The 22,553-nt window shown below is 42.0% G+C and overlaps 1 protein-coding gene across 1 annotated transcript; it reads left to right on the forward strand.

Annotated features, from left to right (window-relative positions):
• The first annotated feature begins 382 nt into the window (after window positions 1-382).
• Window positions 383-20,021, forward strand: ifnlr1 (interferon lambda receptor 1). The gene is made up of 7 exons (XM_072692474.1): window positions 383-469; window positions 5,476-5,602; window positions 10,390-10,559; window positions 10,707-10,885; window positions 13,095-13,236; window positions 15,214-15,335; window positions 16,861-20,021. Exons 1-7 carry the CDS (start codon window positions 427-429, stop codon window positions 17,821-17,823), a joined length of 1,746 nt encoding a protein of 581 aa, XP_072548575.1. The 5' UTR covers window positions 383-426; the 3' UTR covers window positions 17,824-20,021.
• Window positions 20,022-22,553: the final 2,532 nt, after the last annotated feature.

A 22,553-nucleotide genomic window follows, 5' to 3' on the forward strand; every position in this document is an offset into this window, starting at 1 on the left:
AGGGAAGCCTCAGCTCTTTGTGTCTTTCAGGGCTTTTTCACTTTCTTTTCTCCTTCCCAGAACAGAGCTGCTCAGAGCTCGTTTCTCAGCTGCCAGAACCTGAAATACAAGAACGGGAGGGGGCAGGCGCAAGAAGACGGAACACGGTGATCAGGTAGCTCCAAAGTTCACCTGTACACACACACACACACACACCTGCAGGTGAGCACTCCTTTACCCTGAGTTCATCAGAGATGGAACAGGCGATGAAGGCGGTGGATGGCTTCGAGCTTCCTCCAACCTAACAGAGTGAAAAAAGACCAAACCCCAAACCCACGGGAGAAGATGATCCTCCTTGGATTGCTGGCCTGAGCTTCTGCTGCTGCGGAGGATCATAATCTAGAAAGCTGGATTTTTCCTCTCTCTGGATCGCCCCTCGGTCTGGATATGTGGCCTCTAAGAGCGCTGTCCCTGCTCCTCTGCTGCTCTGGTGAGTGTGTGTTTTTGTTTGTGTGTGTGTGTGAGAGTGTTCTCCTGGAGATGGTTTTCCTCAGGGTGAAAGGTTCACTGGAGATCCCTGGTGTTGACTCTGGGATTATTGGACTATTGGGATCCCCTCACATATAAAGCCTCTAAAGAGACAGGCTAGACACTCTGAGTCTTCACACTGAGCTCACCTTCATGTTCTCCTCGTCTGAACATGGAAAGAATCATTTACTGATTTGATTCTGAATGAATTTTATATGAATCAAAAACCTTGAATGGATAATAATAATAATAATACCTAATAACATTTGAGCTGTTTCTCACTTTTTGAGATAATGTGAATCTGCCAGCTGTTCTGTACATGATGTCAGAATTACATGACGAACGGACCAATAGAAATTCTCGAAAAATCAATCGAATCTTTTTTCCATTTACTTCCATTGACTTTTCCTTCTCCTGTAAAGCTGCTGTTTTGGAGATACAGGTTTTTGGAGCAACAGTGAAAAATATCTGTGTATATGTATATATAAATACATCCTATATATCGCCGTTGTCCAGTGAAAACCATGTATCTCCATTTTTGTTTGTTTTTAGAACCCTGTAGCTGCTTCTGTGCACTGTGTAAATGATATTGGATAAATGGACCAATAGAAACACAAATGCAAATGACTTGGTTTATATAGATATTTTATCTTTTACGTTTTTTGGCAAAGGGATCCGATCTCTCTGAATATTATATATATATATATATATATATATATATATATATATATATATATATATATATATATTTTTTTTTTTTTTTTTTATTTTTTTTTTTTTTTTTTTTTTTTTTTTTTTTTTTTTTTGTAAACATGTGCTCTACAGTTGGTGTAGTTTACTGCACAACAGCACCTCTGTAGCATAAAGAGTGCTGCTATCTGCTGCTTTCTGCACCCTGGTTGCACACGATGATATAGCAACATAGCACAGAAACCCATATATATATATATATATATATATATATACAGTCATGCCCGAAAGTATTCATACCCCTGGCAAAGTTTGACTTAAATTTACTTTTATTTAACCAGAAGTTATATTTTTGCCTTGAAACGACACAGGCATCTCCCAGGAGATAACACGATGATGTACAAGAGGCATCATTGTGGGAAAAAGTATTTCTCAGCTTTTATACACATTTGAACAAAAAGTGGCATGTCCAAAATTATTCATACCCTTTGAAAACTGTCACAGTATATGGGAAAATCCAAAGTTCTATACCATTCCAAATAGTCCAAGCTGTTTTAAAGCATCCTAATTACCCTGATTCATTGGGAACAGCTGTTTTAATCAACTCAACAGGAGAAAAACAGCAGCTTTCTGCAGTTGGTTTGTGGACAGTCATGGCTAAGACAAAGGAGCTCACTAAGGACCTGCGGCTGTGCATTGTGGCCGCTCACAAGTCAGGAAAGGGCTATAAAGCCATATCAAAATGTTTTCAAGTTCCAGTGGCTACAGTGCAAAGTATTATTAAAAAATACAAGAAGTTCCGCACTGTGGAAAATCTCAGAAGATGTGGTCGGAAGCCAAAAGTGACACCTGTGCTGGCCAGGAGAATAGTGAGAGAGGTGAAGAAAAATCCAAGGATCACCACCAAGGCCATCCTGGTGAATCTGGACTCTGCTGGTGGCGACATCTCAAGGCAGACAGTTCAACGGACACTGCACACTGCTGGGTTCCACGGACGCAGGCCAAGGAGGACACCACTTCTCCAGAAAAGGCACACAAAAGCCCGCTTGACCTTTGCAAATGCTCATCTGGACAAAGAAGAAGACTTCTGGTGTTCTGTTTTATGGTCAGATGAAACAAAAATTGAATTGTTTGGCCACAATGATGTGTGCACCATTTGGCGTGAAAAAGGAGAAGCCTTCAACCCTAAGAACACCATCCCCACTGTCAAACATGGTGGTGGGAACCTAATGTTTTGGGGGTGTTTTTCAGCCAATGGACCAGGGAACTTGATCGCAGTAAATGGCACCATGAAAAAAGAGCAATACATCAAGATTCTCAACAACAACATCAGGCAGTCTGCAGAGAAACTTGGCCTTGGGAACCGGTGGACATTTCAGCACGACAACGACCCAAAACACACAGCCAAAGTGGTGAAGAAATGGTTAGCAGACAAAAACATTAATGTTTTGCAGTGGCCCAGCCAGAGTCCTGACTTGAATCCAATTGAGAATCTGTGGAGGGAGCTAAAGATCAGGGTGATGGCAAGGAGACCCTCGAACCTCAAAGAGTTGGAGCTCATCACTAAAGATGAATGGGCAAAAATACCAGTGGAGACATGCAAAAAGCTGGTCAGCAATTACAGGAAGCGTTTGATTGCTGTAATAGCCAATGAAGGCTTTTCTATTAATTATTGAGAAGGGTATGAATAATTTTGGACATGCCACTTTTTGTTCAAATGTGTATAAAAGCTGAGAAATACTTTTTCCCACAATGATGCCTCTTGTACATCATTGTGTTATCTCCTGGGAGATGCCTGTGTCATTTCCAGGCAAAAATATAATTTCTGGTTAAATAAAAGTAAATTTAAGTCAAACTTTGACAGGGGTATGAATACTTTCGGGCATGACTGTATATATATATATATATATATATTTATATATATTTATATATATATATACTGGAATTTGGTTGTTTAAAGGGTTACACAAAGGTTATGAGTCAAATCAGTGGTGGCTCTGAGGTTAGAGCACTGGGTTATTGATCCCAGGGTTGTGGGTTTGATCCAGGTCTGCTACGATACCACTGTTGGGCCCTTGTTTAAGAACCTTGACCCTCTCTGCACCATGGGGGGCTGTAGCGTGACTGACCCTGTGCTCTGACCCTGGCCTTTGACATCTGGGATGTCAAAGAAAACCCATAAACTACATGGACAAAAGTATTGGGACACCTGTTCATTCATTGTTTCTTCTGAAATCAATGGTATTAATAAGAGCTTACTCTGCTTTTGTTGGAGTAACAGTCCCTACTGTCCACATTGCTGTGAGGATTTGACTGCAGTCAGGATGTTGGATGATGATGATCACCTCCCCACCTCATCATCCCTAACTCCCCACAACTCATTTCAAAAGTACTGGATGGAGCGCCACCATCCATCATTCCAGAGAACACAGCAGTTCTTCCACTGCTCCACAGCTCCTCAATGCTGCTGCTGCTGGGGGTCTATGTACCCCTCTACTAGCCCACGCCTGGCATTAGGCAGCATGGTGCCAATAGGTTCATGATGTTGATTTGCTTATCTATTGGCAGTACTTCTGTAAAATGACTAGACAAGCTGTGTGTGTGCATTTGCACATCTGTGTCAGCAATGGGTGCAATTTAAAGCAGCTGAACGCATGCTTTGGAAAGGGTGTCCACAAACTTTTGGACATATTGTGTAAGTATATGTATAGTATCTTTTAAAGGTGACAGACAACACTGAGGCATGACTGCTATCTTATTCCATGGCTTGGAAGAGCAGTGTGTTTGTGTGTGCGTGTGTGTGTGTGTGTGCGTGTGTGCGTGTGTGCGTGTGTGTGTGTGTGTGTGTGTGTTCCAGTTACAGCAACCGAGGAGTGCAAATGGAATGCCTGCTGCCTGAGGGAGAGGAATTCCGCCTGCTTTTTACAACTCCATCACCTGCTGCAGCACTGAGTGACAGAGCTAAATCTGAGATCAAGGCTGTGTGTGTGTGTGTGTGTGTGTGTGTGTGTGTGTGTGTGTTCTCTTCTATCAATACACATCTTGCTGTCCATGCTCTGCCACAAAGCCTGCAGTGGTAGATTGGCATCTACACTCCCAGCAAAAAGGTTCTACTGTGTACTGGAAAAGGGTTCTTTGACTTGGAACAGGACCGGAACCCCTTCTGGTGCCACACAGAACCTTTTTTTTTAGTCTCTACAAAAGCTCGGCCTTTGTCAGGCTCAGAGCGGTTAAGTTGACTGAAGTGCTGATGCTTTGACCTGAGGGTCGCTGGTTTGAATCCTGGGTCATGCTGCTTGCCATCAGCGGCCGGAGTCTGAGAGAGCACAATTGGCCTTGCTCTCTCAGTGGTGGGGTGATGGCACTTCCTCCCCACAGCACTCCTAGTGTGAAGTTTGTTGCAGCGTCTGTTAGTATTGGAGCTGTTGGTATCAGAGCTGGGTACCTAGCTGCATCTTTTGGATTTCAGAGCTGGGTACTTAGCTGCATCTGTTGGTACTGGAGCTGGATACCTGGCTGCATCTGTTGGTACTGGTGCTGGGTACCTAGCTGCATCTTTTGGATTTCAGAGCTGGGTACCTAGCTGCATCTGTTGGTACTGGAGCTGGATACCTGGCTGCATCTGTTGGTACTGGAGCTGGATACCTGGCTGCATCTGTTGGTACTGGAGCTGGGTACCTGGCTGCATCTTTTGGATTTCAGAGCTGGGTACCTAGCTGCATCTGTTGGTACTGGAGCTGGGTACCTGGCTGCATCTTTTGGATTTCAGAGCTGGGTACCTAGCTGCATCTGTTGGTACTGGAGCTGGGTACTTAGCTGCATCTGTTGGTACTGGAGCTGGGTACCTGGCTGCCTCTGTTGGTACTGGAGCTGGGTACCTGGCTGCCTCTGTTGGTACTGGAGCTGGGTACTTAGCTGCATCTGTTGGTACTGGAGCTGGGTATCTGGCTGCATCTGTTGGTACTGGAGCTGGGTACCTGGCTGCCTCTGTCGGTACTGGAGCTGGGTACCTGGCTGCCTCTGTCGGTACTGGAGCTGGGTACTTAGCTGCATCTGTTGGTACTGAAGCTGGGTACCTGCCTGCATCTGTTGGTATCAGAGCTGGGTACCTAGCTGCATCTGTTGGTACTGGAGCTGGGTCCGTAGCTGCATTTGTTGGTACTGGTGCTGGGTACCTAGCTGCATCTGTAGGTATCAGAGCGTGACTGTGTGTGTATATATATACACATTAATATTTATATGAATCACCCTGTTGTTTCTCTTCTTGTCTTTATGCAGGTCTCTGGTGCCATGACTGCAATGAGACAAAGCTCTATTTCGTCTCCCAGAATTTCTACAGTGTGCTCCACTGGGATGAAGTGGACATCCCTGGTCAGGAGGTCCAGTACAGTGTCCAGTACAAGCAGTGAGTGTAATGACCCTTCTGACCCTTGTGTCACCCACCTACCTATTGGCAGCTAGCGTTCTCCTACAAGTGTGGTGTTGAGCTCCAGTGGTGTTGTGTTAGTGTCAGTTTGAATGGATGTGGTGGAGGACCGTGAGTTCAAATCCCAAGCCAGGCTAGTTTGCCTTGCCATCAGCAGCCGGAGTCTGAGAGAGCACAATTGGCCTCGTCACTCTGTATTGACATTCATTCCTCAGGTAGAAGAGGGAGTGAGTGAAGATACTAGGGTTTAATATAAGACTTCTATAGAAGCTGAAGTATCAACTGAAGCTTTTTACTCCAGTAAAAGTGTAAAAGTACTGGTTTCAGAACGACTTCAAGTAGAAAAGTAAAAGTAATGGAAGGTAAACAAAGGCCGAAAGCTTAGGCCGCGCCACAGGGGTCTATAGTACACTACCCCCCCTCCCCCTCCCCAAAAACACATTTCTCTAAAAGCCATAATGAGGAGAATGTTGTATATTAATGTTAATATCTGATATTCTAATGTTCTATTAAAATGTTGATGTTAAAAATGTTGGGCTGCTCTAGGCTCCTGTTTCAGCTGCAGATCTGCCCATTGAAAATGAAGCATTTCAGTAATATCAGCTCTATTAAAGGAGCGTCTCTGTGCTCTACTGAGCATCAACATGAGCTTCATGGAGGAAAATATGAGGAGTTGTTGTCTAGAAGTTTAGTAAAGCTGCAGAAAGTCAGACTTCAGAGGCGTGTGATCAATAAGCTTTATTGGAATGTAAATGTGATCAATAAGCTTTATTGGAATGTAAATGTGGGGCTCAGTCGGGACGTTTCACTGCAGCTCTCTTGAGTCTCTGCCACGGACACAGTCTTCATACTAGACTACAGACGTCTGCTGTGAGCTCGCTGGAGAGGGACGGGACGTGTGCAGGTGTGATGGATCTCTTATAAACCAATAGGGAGTCAGAATGGAGTCTGTTTATACTTCTCATCCAGTCACGATCAGACTCACACTTTCCGGATGGAGAGATTTATCTGGATAAATAAATAAATAAACAAAGGGGAATGAAATAGGAGGAACGAGGCTGATTTTAAAATGTAAGGAGGAGAAAGTTCAGATAATTGGGTGAAAATGGAAGATAATGAAGTATTTATACTTACTTACTCGACACCTCTGGTATTGATTGCTTCCCGTCAGTCAGCTGCCCAATGAAAGATGCTGCTTACTAATGCTAAAGCTTGACCCTTTGGCTGGGTTGTTGCCATGCCACAGTCAGTAACTGCACAAAAGCTACCCAGCACTGTAGAAATAGCCCAGAAACCCAACTGGCTCAACCCAGCACTGCAAAAAACATCCAGCAGATGCAGGCGTCAGTCAGCCACCAGTGTTTAATGGCTTCACTTCTCTGAGCAGAAGTATGAAATACAGGCAATTAAGCTCTGAGTTACCTATTGATTCCTCACGTGTGGTAAACCTGTCTACACTGTGCTGAACAATCTCCGTCCAATCACATCCTTTAGTTACTGCTGACCTCACGCTCTTCAGCCCCTAGTTCAGCACGTGTCCTCCCCTCCCACTTGTCTCCCATCTTTCGTCCTTTGGCCTCCATTATCAGAATCGCTCTTCACGTCTCTTTGGCTTTCACTGCGTCTCCATTGTCCTGAGCTGTAGCCATTTCCTGCTTCAGAGCACACAGCCCGTCCGGCCCACAGAAAATAATAACTGACCGCAGCGCTCCAGGCTGAGGCTGAACAAAAAAAGGAAAGTTTGGATCAGCGAAAAAAAAAAGTCCCAGTCACTTTGTCCGTGGAGGGAGCAGATTGTGTACCCTGAGGACATTTCGATTTTGTTGAGTTTGATTGACAGATTCAGACAGTCATAAAGCGAGAAAGTTTCAGATGGCTTTTACAGTGAGGCCTGGGCTAAGCGCCACTGCACAGCCGGCTTTAGCCAGCATTGCTCTTTTCTCTGTGTCCAAACAAATGGCTAGCAAAGGGCTGTGCCATGACTGTCCACGTTCAGACTCAATCTGAGCTTCAGATTCATGATTCATATTAATGACAGACGGAAATCACTAAGGGGGTGAAAATGCATCGGTCTGATATTCCTTTATAACATGTGACCAGAAGTCAAATCATCTATTTTTAATGTCTTCATTTCAGTATCTACAATAAAGTATTTAGAATCCACTATGAATTATATGTTGTCTAATGTAACCTATTTAGTATAAACCATAAATATTAATTATTCAGGAACCTATATGAAATATTTAATGGCCACTATGAATTATGTTGTATCTAATATGAATTATTCAGTATTCAGTAGGAATGATTCAATATCAGATACGTATTAAATTCAGTATGAATGATTCATTATTTCCTATAAACTGTTCTGTATAAACTATGAATTACTCAAGACCCAGTACTACTTATTCAGGTCCAACCATGAAAAATGCAGTAACCACTATGAATTATTCAATAAATACCATGAATTATGCAATACCCAGTATGAAGTAATATACGAATCATATATTTGAATATATATATATATATATATATATGACCCCTATCAATATATATATAAGACCCAGTATCAATTCTTCAGGAATCTATATGAAATATTCAGTATCCACTATGAATTATTTAGTATCTAATATAAATTATTCAGTATGAATAATTTAGTATCGGATTCAGCTTGTATTATTCAGTATTACGTAAGTATTATTTAGTATGCACTATGAATTAATCAGCATCTACTATAAACTGTTTTGTATAAGCTATGAATTACTCGAGACCCAGTTTTAATTATGCAGGACCAAGCTTGAAAAATTCAGTAACCGCTATGAATTATTCAGTATCTACTATGAAATATGCAGAATCCACTATTAACTATTCAGTATCCACTATGAATTATATATTGTCTAATATTAACTTATAAACCATGAATAATTCAAGATCCAGTATTAATTATTGAGAAACCTATATGAAATATTCAGTAAATTATGTGAATTATGTAGTATCTAATATGAATAATCCAGTATTCAGTATGAATGATTTAGTATCAGATTTAGTATGAATTATTCAATTATTTCCTATAAACTGTTCTGTATAAACTATGAATTACTCAAGACCCAGTATTACTTATTCAGGTCCAACCATGAAAAATGCAGCAACCACTATGAATTATTCAATCAATAGCATGAATTATTCAATACCTAGAATGAAGGTATATAAGAATCCAATATCAGTATATATACATAAATTATTTATTATTATTTATATTTATTATATTTACCCAAAGTTTTATTTCTTTAAGGTTTTATTTAAATGGTTTAACATGAACGTTGTTCCTGTAATTTTAAATTATAACACACTGACTTGTTTTCCAAACTTTTTTTTTTTTAAACCATTGTCAGATCTGAGATTTACCGCCTTTCAAATAAGCCAAAACTATCCTGAGAGCACTGTGACAACCTGTAGGTTCAGATCTTCAGCCGTACAGTCCATAAAACAGGCTCTGCTCTCTGAACACTCCACACCCTGCCGCTGTCCCCTCTCTGAACCTCTCTCACTCACTGTGGTCCGTAACTCTCCAGTGGCTGCAGGAACAGCTCGGGGTGCAAAATGTCACCGGCCCCTTCAACTCGACCGGCCTATAACTCTGCTGAGTCACCGTTCAGCTTCCCACAGAGTGAGGAGGGAACATTGCAGGAGGTCTGATGAGAATACAGAGAGAGAGAGAGAGAGAGAGAGAGAGAGCAGAAAGCCTTCACTAATCCAGCACTGGTGTGGAGCAGCACTTCCACAACAACCCTTTAAATTGCAAAAGAAATTTCAGTTATTAATCTCATATAATTTACTCTCCACTATGAATTATTAAGTATCCACTATGAATAAGACGAGCGTCCAGACTTTTTACTGTCCTGCAGTCTAGTCTTTATAAATTAGATAAGGGGATTTTCTGAGTGACAGTGAAGCTCTGCTGTATGTCTGCTAAACGCCTTCAATGTAGATGTAAATTATTCAGTATCTACTATGAATTATTCAGTATCTACTATGAATTATTCAGTATCTACTATGAATTATTCAGTATCTACTATCAATGATTCAGTATCTACTATGAATTATTCAGTATCTACTATTAGTTATTTAGTATCTACTATAAATTATCCAGTATCTACTATGAATTATTCAGTATCCACTATGAATTATTCAGTATCTACTATCAATTATTCTGTATCCACTATGAATTATTCGGTATCTACTATGAATTATTCAGCATCCACTACGAATTGTTCTGTATTCACTATGAATTATCCAGTAAATAATATGGATTATTCAATATCCACTATGAATTATGTATTATCTACTTTGTATTATTAAGTATCCACTATGAATTATTATGAATTATTATTATACACTATAGAGTTATTCAGTAATCACTATAAATTGTTCAGTATCCACTGTGAATTATTCAGTATCCACTGTGAATTATTCAGTATTCATTATAAAGCATTCCTTACTCACAGTAAATTATTTGTTGACTACTATAAATTATTCAGTATCCACATTGAAGAATTATGAATTGTGATTTACTGAATTACTGTAATCGTAAATTAATCATATTTACCATGAATTATTTAGTAAGCACTATGAATTACTCAGTACCAACTATGAATTGTTGAGTAACCACTATAAATTATGAGGGACTGATTATTTTGAGTTTGCTCTTTTCCTTAAAGAATTTTAATGTAAATATCATCAACACTGACTCAGCGATTCTGCTCTTATAGATATGGAGAGTCTATGTGGAGCCAGATTACGGGATGCCAAAATATCTCCGCCACTTTCTGTGACCTAAGCCCTTTGATGATAACGAACATTTATGAGATACATTTAGCCAAGGTTATGGTCAACAGCATGTGTCTTGGAGAATATGTGGACTTCGTTCCTTTGGAGCAAAGTAAGAACATTAAGCTCTTCATCTGGTCTGATCATCATTTCTAACAATGTGTAGAAATACTTTTAAATTATTCATTATTGCTGTTTTTGCGGCTGTGTGGTCTGTAAAATGCTCTTTCCATATAATAATCCATTCTGCTCCATATAGCTGTTTTTGGAGCTCCAGAGGTGTCCATCAGCTTGGCTGAGTCCTCTTTCACTGTGACTATTACGACTCCCATGGCGCCTCAGAACCGAACCATTACCGAGATCAGCCAGGACCGTTCTGGGGAACCCCATCTTAAATACGAGGTCCGCCTCACACACCCAGCCTCCAGAGCTGGACAGGTGAGCTCTGGTCCCTCACTGAACTTAGAATGTTTTTGTCCCATCCTGCATTTCTGCATTTCTGAAAAGCAAACTGTTCTTCAAGCCTAAAATATTAATGTCTCAAATTCTTCATATATTTACCGAATACACTTCAGTTATTATTCTCAAACACTGTAGATTCATACTGGATTAAAATCACTGCACTATTATTATTATTATCAGACTGTAAAACTACACACTGCAGATTCATACTGGATTAAACTCACTACACCATTATTATAATCAGACTGTAAAACTACACACTGCAGATTCATACTGGATTAAACTCACTACACCATTATTATAATCAGACTGTAAAACTACACACTGCAGATTCATACTGGATTAAAATCACTGCACTATTATTATTATTATCAGACTGTAAAACTACACACTGCAGATTCATACTGGATTAAACTCACTACACCATTATTATTATCAGACTGTTAAACTACACACTGCAGATTCATACTGGATTACAATTACTGCACTATTATTATTATTATTATTATCAGACTGTAAAACTACACACTGCAGATTCATACTGGATCAAACTCACTACACCATTATGATAATCAGACTGTAAAACTACACACTGCAGATTCATACTGGATTAAAATCACTGCACTATTATTATTATTATCAGACTGTAAAACTACACACTGCAGATTCATACTGGATTAAAATCACTGCACTATTATTATTATTATTATTATCAGACTGTAAAACTACACACTGCAGATTCATACTGGATTACAATTACTGCACTATTATTATTATCAGACTGTAAAACTACACACTGCAGATTCATACTGGATTAAAATCCCTGCACTATTATTATTATTATCAGACTGTAAAACTACACACTGCAGATTCATACTGGATTAAAATCACTGCACTATTATTATTATTATTATTATCAGACTGTAAAACTACATACTGCAGATTCATACTGGATTAAAATCACTACATCATTATGACTGCCAGACTACATACTGGAATAAAACACACAATCTAGTTTTACACTGATGTAAATCATCCCACATTTTTACAGACTGTAAAAACTACACACACTGCAAGTTCATACAGGATTAAAATTACCCCACAATCATTACAGTCATGCTTCAAAATAACAAACATTGCAAATTCATACTGATTTAAAATCACTCCAAAGTTTTTACTGTTAGAATGTACAAACTACAAACAATGCAGGTTCATACTGGATAAAAAAAACAATTCTTGTCAGACTGTAAAAACTACACACAACACTACATATTCATACTGGATTATATTATCACGCCATCACTATTATAGTCATGCTTTAAAATAACAAACATTGCAGATTCATACCGAATTAAGATCACATCATAATTACAAGGGTCAGGCCATAAAACTTGACACATTTCAGATTCACACTGGATTTAAATTCAGTTGTTACTGTCAGAGTGTAAAAAACCCACAGCCTGCAGATTCATACAGGATTAAAATCAGTTCACAATTATTATTATTATTATCAGCCTGTAAAATTACACACACTGCAGATTCATACTGGATTAAACTCACTACACCATTACGATAATCAGACTGTAAAACTACACACTGCAGATTCATATTGGATTACAATTACTGCACTATTATTATTATCAGACTGTAAAACTACACACTGCAGATTCATACTGGATTAAAATCACTGCACTATTATTATTATCAGACTGTAAAACTACACACTGCAGATTCATACTGGATTAAAATCACTGCACTATTATTATTATTATCAGACTGTAAAACTACACACTGCAGATTCATACTGGATTAAACTCACTACACCATTATGATAATCAGACTGTAAAACTACACACTGCAGATTCATACTGGATTACAATTACTGCACTATTATTATTATTATCAGACTGTAAAACTACACACTGCAGATTCATACTGGATTAAAATCACTGCACTATTATTATTATCAGACTGTAAAACTACACACTGCAGATTCATACTGGATTAAATGGATAAATTAATCAATAAACTATTAATGGCGTTTAATGGATAAACTATTAATATGATGATTAATTATTAGTGATTATTTGGGACAGAAAACATAAAAGAGAAATCTTCTCATCAAAAACAATGAACCAGTCACAATGAATACTTGCTCTTACGACCTCTCTCTGCTTCTTCACAGGGAACTCAGAACAGATCTGGCGTGATCACTCTAAGCAGTCTGGAGGTAAACACAGAGTACTGCGGGACTGCGTTTTACCTGTGGACCCATCCCTCCAAACGGAGGCAGAGTGAGGGCACCACCTTCTGTGTGACTTTGCCAGGTGAGACTTTGCCCCCTCTGAGTACATTTGCCCCCTTGAATACCCACAGCATCCCAAATAGCAGCGCATCCTTTCCAGCCAGGCCAAGGCCTTCAGAACAGAGCTGAACACCGAAGAGATCGAGAGAACGACTATACACTGACAGCAATTGAAGGGGGGGGGGGGGGGGGGGCATGTCCAGTATGTAAATAGATGGGGCCAGGAGACAATGGGACATTGCCCACACTTGAACACACTGTATGTTACTGAACCAGCACAGCTGTTCCTGGACTTGAGAAACATCCGTTTGAGGGAAACAAGTAAATCCAACATCAGTGTAGTTTCTTTTCGTAGTTTTTTTTTAAGCTTTTTTAATCACTGTCTGTTTGCCAATGGCAACCGAATAAACTCAATTATTGGAGGTTGATTAAATTTAGATATCTGTAAAACGACCCGAAATGTTCTTACTCAAAATAGTTGCGTAGTCTGTGCGATATATCCAGTTTTGGAACAAAATCGCTGTAAAAAATGATTGTAAAAAAGAAAAGGTCATAAAACACATAACTTTAATATTTATTTATTATATATAAGGGTAAAACTGTTGTTTTTATTAATAGAGGATATAATTAAATTAGTACATTTACAGCAGTATGCTGTAAAATTCAATTCCCTATGTGTTAAAAAAATAAAACATTTAAAAAATAGCCTTTTTTCATTTGCAGATGAGAAACCCACTGCAGGGATGTCCGAACACTTACACCTACCTGACTCTTAGGGCCCTATTTTACACCCTGCGTCAGGCGTGTCAACAGTCTATTTCCATCTGCGTGGTTTAAACAGCAGCGCTGCTTGTGACTATCTCTATGCTGATGGGTGCGGTGGTCTCGAAATGAGGGGTGTTCAGGTCAGTTTCTGGAGTATTGCTGTGTATCTTGGCGACGGAAAACACAGGAGGAGCTCCTCTGTCTGAAAACAGTCTAGACAGACGTTCGTCAGCAGTCAGACGTTCGTTGCTATCTTGGCAGTGAATTGTCAACACAGGCGCGTGCAGCCCGACGCTCGTACCCCCCCCCCCCCACTTTACACCACTGAAATAACAACCCGCTAAGGTCAATCTGACCGCACCTGGCTCTTAAAGGGATGGCGAGAGACACACTGATTGGTTTATTGCTGCACGTTACGCCCAAAACAAAACACACCCATGATTCATTAAGAGACTCAGTACATGACTTTTAAGAGTTTCGAGCCGAGCAAGGCGAACGTTTCCCGTCGTTACCATAGCAAAGACACACCGACACGCCCCCTAACAGTCAACAGACAACTAAAATATTTAGCACCTCCATGTACTAAACTCTGATACGCACAGTCTTCCTACATCCCCAAATGTAGGCAGCTACACTACATGTCCAAATGTTTGTGGACACCCCTTAGAATGAATGCATTCGGCTACTTTAAGTTGTACCCATTGCTGATACAGGTGTGCAAATGCACACACATCGACAGCTGGGTCTAACCTGTTGAATCTATCGGCACCATGGCTAATGCCCAATGCCAGGCATGGGCTAGAGGGGTATGAAGCCCCCCAGCAGCATTGAGCTGTGGAGCAGTGGAAGAACTGCTGTGTTCAGTTGGTGATCGTCATGCAACATCCTGACCTCACTGACACTTTTGCTACTGAATGCAATCAAATCCTTACAGCAATGCTGCTCCAAAATCTAGTAGAAAGCCTTCTTCTTCTTTCCTGGACAGTAGAGACAGTTCCTAAGTTGTAATACTCTTGATTTCAGTGTCCAAATACTTTTGTCAGTGTGGTGTGTATATAGGTTTTGATTTCTCTGGAAGGTCCGCCCTCCGCAGGAAGGCTTCTTGACCACATTGCGCAATTCTTCAAACATCCCACTGAAATGTGACCCTTGTACACAGTTTTGACTAGACAAAGAGCGAGCGAGCGAGACGGAGCTGATCAGCATTTACGTTTCTGTGTCTCTCTGTCTGCAGGCAAACCCTGGACACACATCTTCATCCTGCCTGGTTTACTGGCTGTTCTCCTGCTGATCACTTTGGCCTTGGTCCTGTGCCAGCAGTATGTTATGAGGAAGCAGCGCTTGCCTGACATGCTGGTAAGAGGCCCTTTCTTTCTCTAGCTGAGAGAAATTTCCCCAGGTGAGCTTACCTGGAAGGTACCACCTCTTCCTATTCCTGGCACTGACAACCTGTAAGATTAGAAACTTCTGTGAGTGTGTGAGATGAAGGTGCTATGCTCACCACACACACACACACACACACACACATAACCCCTCTCTAGGTGATTTTAACCCAGTATGAGTCTGAATGCAGATTAGCAGAGTTCGTTTTTGCCCAGCGGCAGATTTTAATAATGGATCTGCCCCCTCAGATTATGCTCATTATCGTTGGTTTGATACAACACTCTCCTATTTTATTCAGCGTCAGTTCACGATATTAATAAGATAATCCATATTAATCGAGAAATGTCAGCTTCCCATTTCTTCGCTTGCTCGCCCTCACGAAATATATCTAGTCGGACTTTAGCGCAAGGCGTACGTTTCCCGACGTTACCATAGCAAAGACACACCTAAAATAGGGCCCTTGCAGTTAAGCCCACCCTCTATGTAGCCTATAATGTTTAGCACCTCCATGTACTAAACTCTGATATGCACAGTTTTTTTTTCTTTTAAGGGCAGCTACACTATGTGTCCAAATGTTTGTGGACACCCCTTAAACACCCTTTAAGTTGCACCCATTGCTGACAAATGCACACACATAGACAGATGGGTCTAGAACCTGTTGAGAAGTACTGCCAATAAACCTTATGAACCTATTGGCACCATGCCTAATGTCTAATGCCAGGCATGGGCTAGAAGGGTAGAAAAGCCCCTGATGGACTGATGGATGGTCGGTGCTTCATCCAGTACATTTGGGGATGATGAAGTGGAGTGGTGATCGTCCAACATCCTAACCTCTCAAATGCTCTTGCTGCTGAATGCAAGCAAATCCTCACAGCAATTCCCCTTCAAAATCCTTAGAATGCTTTCTTTTTCCCTGGACAGTCGAGACTGACAGATATGCCAACAAAAGCAGCAGAAACTCTTTTTTAATAAACTATTACAAGCAGGTAAATGAGCAGGTGTCCAAATACTTTTGTCAACAACAACGTTTACGTCGATGCTACCTAAGTAAGCGAACACTCCTGCACACTAAAATGCTAAAACTTGAGACACTAACCTTAATACTATTATACGACATCACCAGTCCCAACCGCAGCAACTCTGGGCAAAGCTTGCCGGTGAGATCGGTGTATAGCTTGCATGTAGCAACCCTGTCTATTTTTGCCAGTTTCACTTTTTTCCATAATGTGATTCCAGCAGTTGTTCTCTACATTTTGCCCAAATGTCATGATGATCGGACCAATAGAAATGCTCCAAAATGACCTTGATTAAAATATTTTTACATTGACATCCATTGAAAGGTAAGACGGTTTTTTCCTTCTCCTGTAAAGTTGCCATTTTAGAGGTCTCAACCTCCTTCTCGACCTCATAGATCCGAAGTGAGGACTGTAATGTTCCCCTCTAGACTTCCCAGAGATCTCAAGGAATCATTCAAGTGTGTCTTTTGTTTCCCTCTCAGAAACAGACGATACCAAGGAGCGACACGCCCCCGTATTACTCGGATCTGAAAGTGAAGATAGACGTCGTGAGGATCAACTCGGAATCTCCGTGGAAATTTGACAAGCCCGTCCCGGACGTTCTCCCTGTTGTGAAGGGGTCAAAAGCTGTAAGGAACGGGAGCAGCTATGCATCCCAAGACTGTGAAGGATTTCCTTGGGAGTGTAATTCTTACGCCAATCAACATGTGGCGCTGGTGGAAAACTGCGACCCAAGCAACGAGTCCGCCACCAGCTACAGCATGGTGGTGACTTCCTCGGTACCCGAAGATCCGGAGGAGTCGCCCGAATCTGCCAACAGTAGCGGCGTGGGAGATTCCATTGGTAGTGACCTTTTCGAGCCTCGATCCTTACACTCTGCAGGACGTAGTGGACCCTTCCAGGGCTTGACCCCAGGCCAGGAGCTGCACGAGAAGGACTCCGGCCTTATGAACGAGGCTGTAGTGCTGCCGGTGTTGCGGCGTGAAGGTGGAAACCTGGAATTCTCTTCGGAGCTTCTGGGCGCTCCAACACTACTGCCCAACAGCTCAGAAATCCAACATCTGGTAGCAGGGCTGCCTCCTGCTGGAGAAAGGACTCCTTTGCTGGCCGATCTCGTCACCGTGGACGAGACAGAATGGACGGACAGTGGATTTGCTTCCGACTACGGAAGAGTCGACCTCACAAATTATGTGCAGCAGAACTTTGCGGAGGAACCCTGCGCTGACGCCATTCCTCTAGTGTCCTTACCTGACTGTGCCTCGAGCTACAGGCAAAACTGGGTGCCAGGGATACCACTGGAGACCCACCTCAGTGGCAGCGACTATGTTGCAAACACTGAGCATTTGACTGAACCAGATGATGAAGAAGAGGACGAAGACCAGGACCCACTGTCTAGGTTGGGCGCCATCCTTTTGGATGGATGGGTGGTTCAGATCCAGAGATAGTGTGTACTTTTGCTGAAGCATAAGCTTTAAGCTAGCTGTGGAACTTTCCGTGCTAACTTTACCAGAATGTTAATGCTAAATGTTTATGTTGCTAATAATGAATGAAAACTGTCGAGGGATCGTTTGAAGGTTAGTATTACGCTAATCGGATGGTAGCTTAGTGTTTTTTTGGCCATCTTCATGTAGCAAAGGCTGAAGTGGTACGAAAGTGAAACTTTTGGCTAAACTGTGATTTCATTTTCAGGACTGCTAATTTTTAAATTAGCTTTGAACAGCTCTTAAATGCCTCACACATAATGCTTCACCCAGACAATGCTAATGCTGCTAATGAGGCAAGAAATGGGTTAGTTAGTATTGCGCTAATAAGACCATGCTAACTGTTGCACCCGATGTCTATAGAAAACATGGACACCCTGGATCCATTCCCTCATGCTCTATCGAAATGATGCCAAAACCATGTTGTAAAATTTGCTACCAGGGTCTCTGCAGTAGAGACAGAGACCAGAGGTGGAGCCAGACTCGTCTACTCATTTGGCAGACCCGTCCCCCTTTTCCCAAACCAAGCCTCAGTGTCTCAGACCACCTTCACTGAGCTTTCAGTGCAGAAGCAGAGCAGATTTGGCCATTTTTGCCATTTTTTAATGAACAGAAAGGGCATCAAGTAGGTCCTACAGCCCTGCCGGTCTCTTCCAGCTAAGGCTGTCAATCACTTTACTCCTAAGTGTAGCCCCGCCTTCTTACAATATAGCAAAACTTATTTCTGGTGGAAATCAGGCCAATGTTAGCACAGGGGGAATCAACTGCTGGGATTTGGAGATACTGGAGATGGAAAGACAGTGGGAGGAAGATGAGATGGAAAATGGGCGGGGCTGTTTTGTCATTGAAACCTATGGAGATGGGCGGGGCTACACGTCATACTGCAACCTGCCAGCAGAGGCGTTAGGCCTGTTGTTGCTTTACTTTTAAAAGATGTAGCGCTGTCTATGTTTTCTACAGTCATTGGTTGCACCAGTTTAGCATTTTGGCTGAGGTATGCTCATTAGCATTAGCATTTCTAAGTGAAATATACAGAAGAAGAGGCTTGATAGAGGGACTAGCCTTTGTTAGGTAGGAAATGTAGGTGCAGCTGCTGAGCGCGCTGGTCTTATCACTGTTAATCCCTAAACATTTCCCCACACACAGCTTGTCTAGTCCCTGAAGAGAAGTCCAGCCAATAGAATAGAACCATGCTGCCTAATGCCAGGCGTGGGTTAGAGGGGTATAAAGCCCCCCAGCAGCATTGAGCTGTGGAGCAGTGGAAGAGCTGTGTTCTCTGGAATGATGGAAGATACTTTTCAGTATAAGTTGGGATGAGTTGAGGATGATGAGGTGGGGTGGGGATCATCATCCAACATCCTGACCTCACTAATGCTCTCGTTGCTGAATGCCATCAAATCCTCACAACAATGCTCCTCTCAAAATCTAGCAGAAAGCCTTCTTCCCTGGACAGTAGACATTCCTAAACTGATTAACTCATTTTTAAAACCTTCAATTTCAGAAGATACGATGAAAGAGCAGGTGTCCAAATACTTTTGTCCAAATAGTGTAGTTTAGTCTAGTTTACCGTTCTTTTTTCCTCAACCCCCCACCGGCTGTATGGCTGATTCTCCTAGCAAGACCGAACACTGACTGAAGCCGTGCACTTCTGAAGCTCCGCACATGATGGGATATGAATTCCAAGGCTGAAAGAAAGCGACCGAAGGGCCTCTGTTAGATTCAGGGAAACATTTCACTCGTTTGTTCTTCACAGCGTTCCTCAGTCGGCGTCCTAACGAAGTCTTCTCCTGGGTAATATCATCTCCTATTAATCTCCCCACTCAGACGTTCGCGTGTGACCGTATCAGATGGAGGGGCTGAATCGTTGGGTACAAGGAAACGTCTTGGCTCAGAACGAGGCCTCGGCTTCACGATCACATCTAAAAGCCTTCTGAGAAGCTGAAAGAGCTTTATCAGCACTGAGGCGATGCTTTAGGAGGTTCTAGATAAGACGAGCTGAAGAGGCCGCTACCAGCTGATCCAACATTCCGTTTATGGGGATCGTCAAGAGTGTCAAACACTCCCTGAAGTGGGAACAAAAAGATATGACTGACCCACTTCTTCGTTCTTTGTATGTGATTGACCTGAACTGCTTTACTGGGAATGTACGGTACGTAACACGATAGGTCTGACTGTGTATAGAGTTACACTCTTCAAAATAAAAGTCCATAAAAAAAAACAAAAAACAATAGTCTTTATATATAAAAGATAGTATCTCGTTTACGAATAATGATTCTTTAATTAAATAAATAAATAAATAATGGTCCATAAAGGTCCACACCTCAAAGAAATGGGCTCTTTGACTCGTAACAATAGTGGAACCCTCTTAATGGTGCTATACAGGAGGTTGTCTTTTGTTGGACCCTTTAACCAGGCCAAGAACCATCTAAGCCAGGGATGGGCGACGGGGGGCCAGAGTACAGCACAGTCTGGCTGATTCCCCATTGCTCTTGAAGAACCACCCCAACCAACAAGGGCTCGTATGGCTGAGTTCACTGAGTTCCAGGTGGGCGTGGCCTCTAAGTGGGTTGTACAAGTGTTTTTACTGGGATGTTTAAGGCCTCCTGGTCCCGTCACTGACCCTGATGGGCATTCATTCACAGTAGGTGAGGCCAACGTGGAACCCATGGAGACAAAGCTTTCTGGTTCCCAGTTGGGTTAACCATACAGGCCCCACTTGGATCTAGCTGTTAGCTGGGTTAGCTTGAGGAGTGGACTGTTGATGCTTGTTTGGGTTTACATGTCCTTCGGGGACTATTTTACCTTGAATTTTCTCAAAACTACTGTAAAAACTGTAAGAACCAAAAACAGACCTATTTAAATTGAGAATATAAGACTGTATGTAAATGAGCTCTGTTCTGATTGGCTGCCTTGTATTGTGGCTCATTAAAAAGGCCGTCAATCCTTATTTCAGTGCGAATGGTGGAGCTGGAGTGCCGTAGCCTGAATAGGCGCATATACTGTATGTAGATATGTTGGGTTTTGTGACATCTGATTGGTTTTTCTATGATGTGGTTCTTCAAAGATAAGGTAAAAGGTTCTTTAAAGAGACTTGGTTCTCCTGCGGCTTCATTGGTTCATCTTCTGTTGGAATGAGCCTAATTGACCTTGACAGGCCTTGCATGATCCCACCAAACTATGACTGCGTCTCAGACAGCCGTGTCTAGAGTTTCTTTGGCTCTGGGTGTGGATGATCCACTGGGAGGTTTGTTTTCTTCAGCTATGAGGAAGTCCTGAGAAGGATAGAGAGTTGCAGGTAATTCATGACAAGGCTCTTCATTGTTAAAGGGAAATTCCCCTGATTTTCTGCAGAATTCAGTGTTTGCTGAGACATTGTGGTTCCTTGTATAGACATTTACCAAGGTGGCAGTGAATGGAACGTCACCATGCTTCACCTTGACCACAACACAAATATTGCCATTGCTATTTGCTCTCCAAACCTACCAGTGAACCATGTGTTTCGAGCTTTAGATACTGTCTGCAATATTAATGGTGATACAATAGTGTCAAATCTGAAAAGATACATTTTCTATGGGGACTATTTTACCTTAAATGTGTCCCTTCACCATGAAAAGACCTTTTCTTCTCAAAACTATGGCAAAAACAGTCAGCAAATATGTCCATGTGGGGCCTGTATGGGCAGCCGAACTGGGAACCTGAACATTTTTTCCTTGGGTTCCACGTTGACCCCACATATGGTTGCCCACCAGGGTCAGTGATGTGACCAGGAGGGGTTAAACAGCATACATGGGCCTCAGCATACAGGGCCTAGATGGAAGAATAATGTGGGCTATAACAATGGGGTCCATTTGGGAAGCTGGGAAACTAGGTCCCAGTAAAAATCGTATGTACACAGCCACTCAGAGCCCCTGCCCACCTGGAACCCACCTGGAGTCCCGCTTGAGCGTGTTAGCTGGGGTGTCTCAGTGTATTCACAGGTCTAGATGTCTCTAACTACAAAACCCAGCATGCATTGCATGAATACATCATACAACCAATGGCAATCCTAGCTGCTGCTGAACTGAAGAAGCAGATGTGATGTGATAGTGTAGTGGATAACCGAACACCTCCTTCCCAGTGGCAGACCAGGGTTCGATTCCTCAGCCAGGCAAGCTCACCACACTACAGCAATAGGAGTCTGAACTCTACATTCTCCTAACATGACTCCGAAAGCTCCTCCTACCTTCAGGATACAGCATCAGAAGGGGGTTTTCCTAATCCTCAAACCCAAACCCAAACAATCCGTGACACAGCTAGGTGTCAAACACGTTCAGTGGGACTAGCCACAGATGTAGCAATGGGCACATATTTTTGAACTTGGTCCAGGGTGCTGCTTTAAACCTACACCTACAATCTCCTTGAGGACCTCTTGGAGGTTCTTCAGTTCGAAACGACGGAGGAACCTCCTAAGGTGCTTTGAGGAGCCTCAAAAAAAGCTCCTTAAAGGTTCCTCAGAGCACCATACAATGTTCCTCCACCGTTTCACACTGGATCTTCTATGTTTAACAGTGTGGGAGTGAAGCGGTTCACCTGCAGTATGGGCGAAAGGTAAAACTGTGATAAGCTGGACAGATGCTGTTTTTATTGGATCCAGTTTTAGGGTTTATTTGATCTCTTGAACACTTGCTTTTTTTTTTTCTTTTTTTTTTACACTG

The sequence above is a fragment of the Salminus brasiliensis genome, chromosome 1, assembly GCF_030463535.1.
Source record: "Salminus brasiliensis chromosome 1, fSalBra1.hap2, whole genome shotgun sequence".
In the NCBI taxonomy this organism is placed as follows: Eukaryota; Metazoa; Chordata; class Actinopteri; order Characiformes; family Bryconidae; genus Salminus; species Salminus brasiliensis.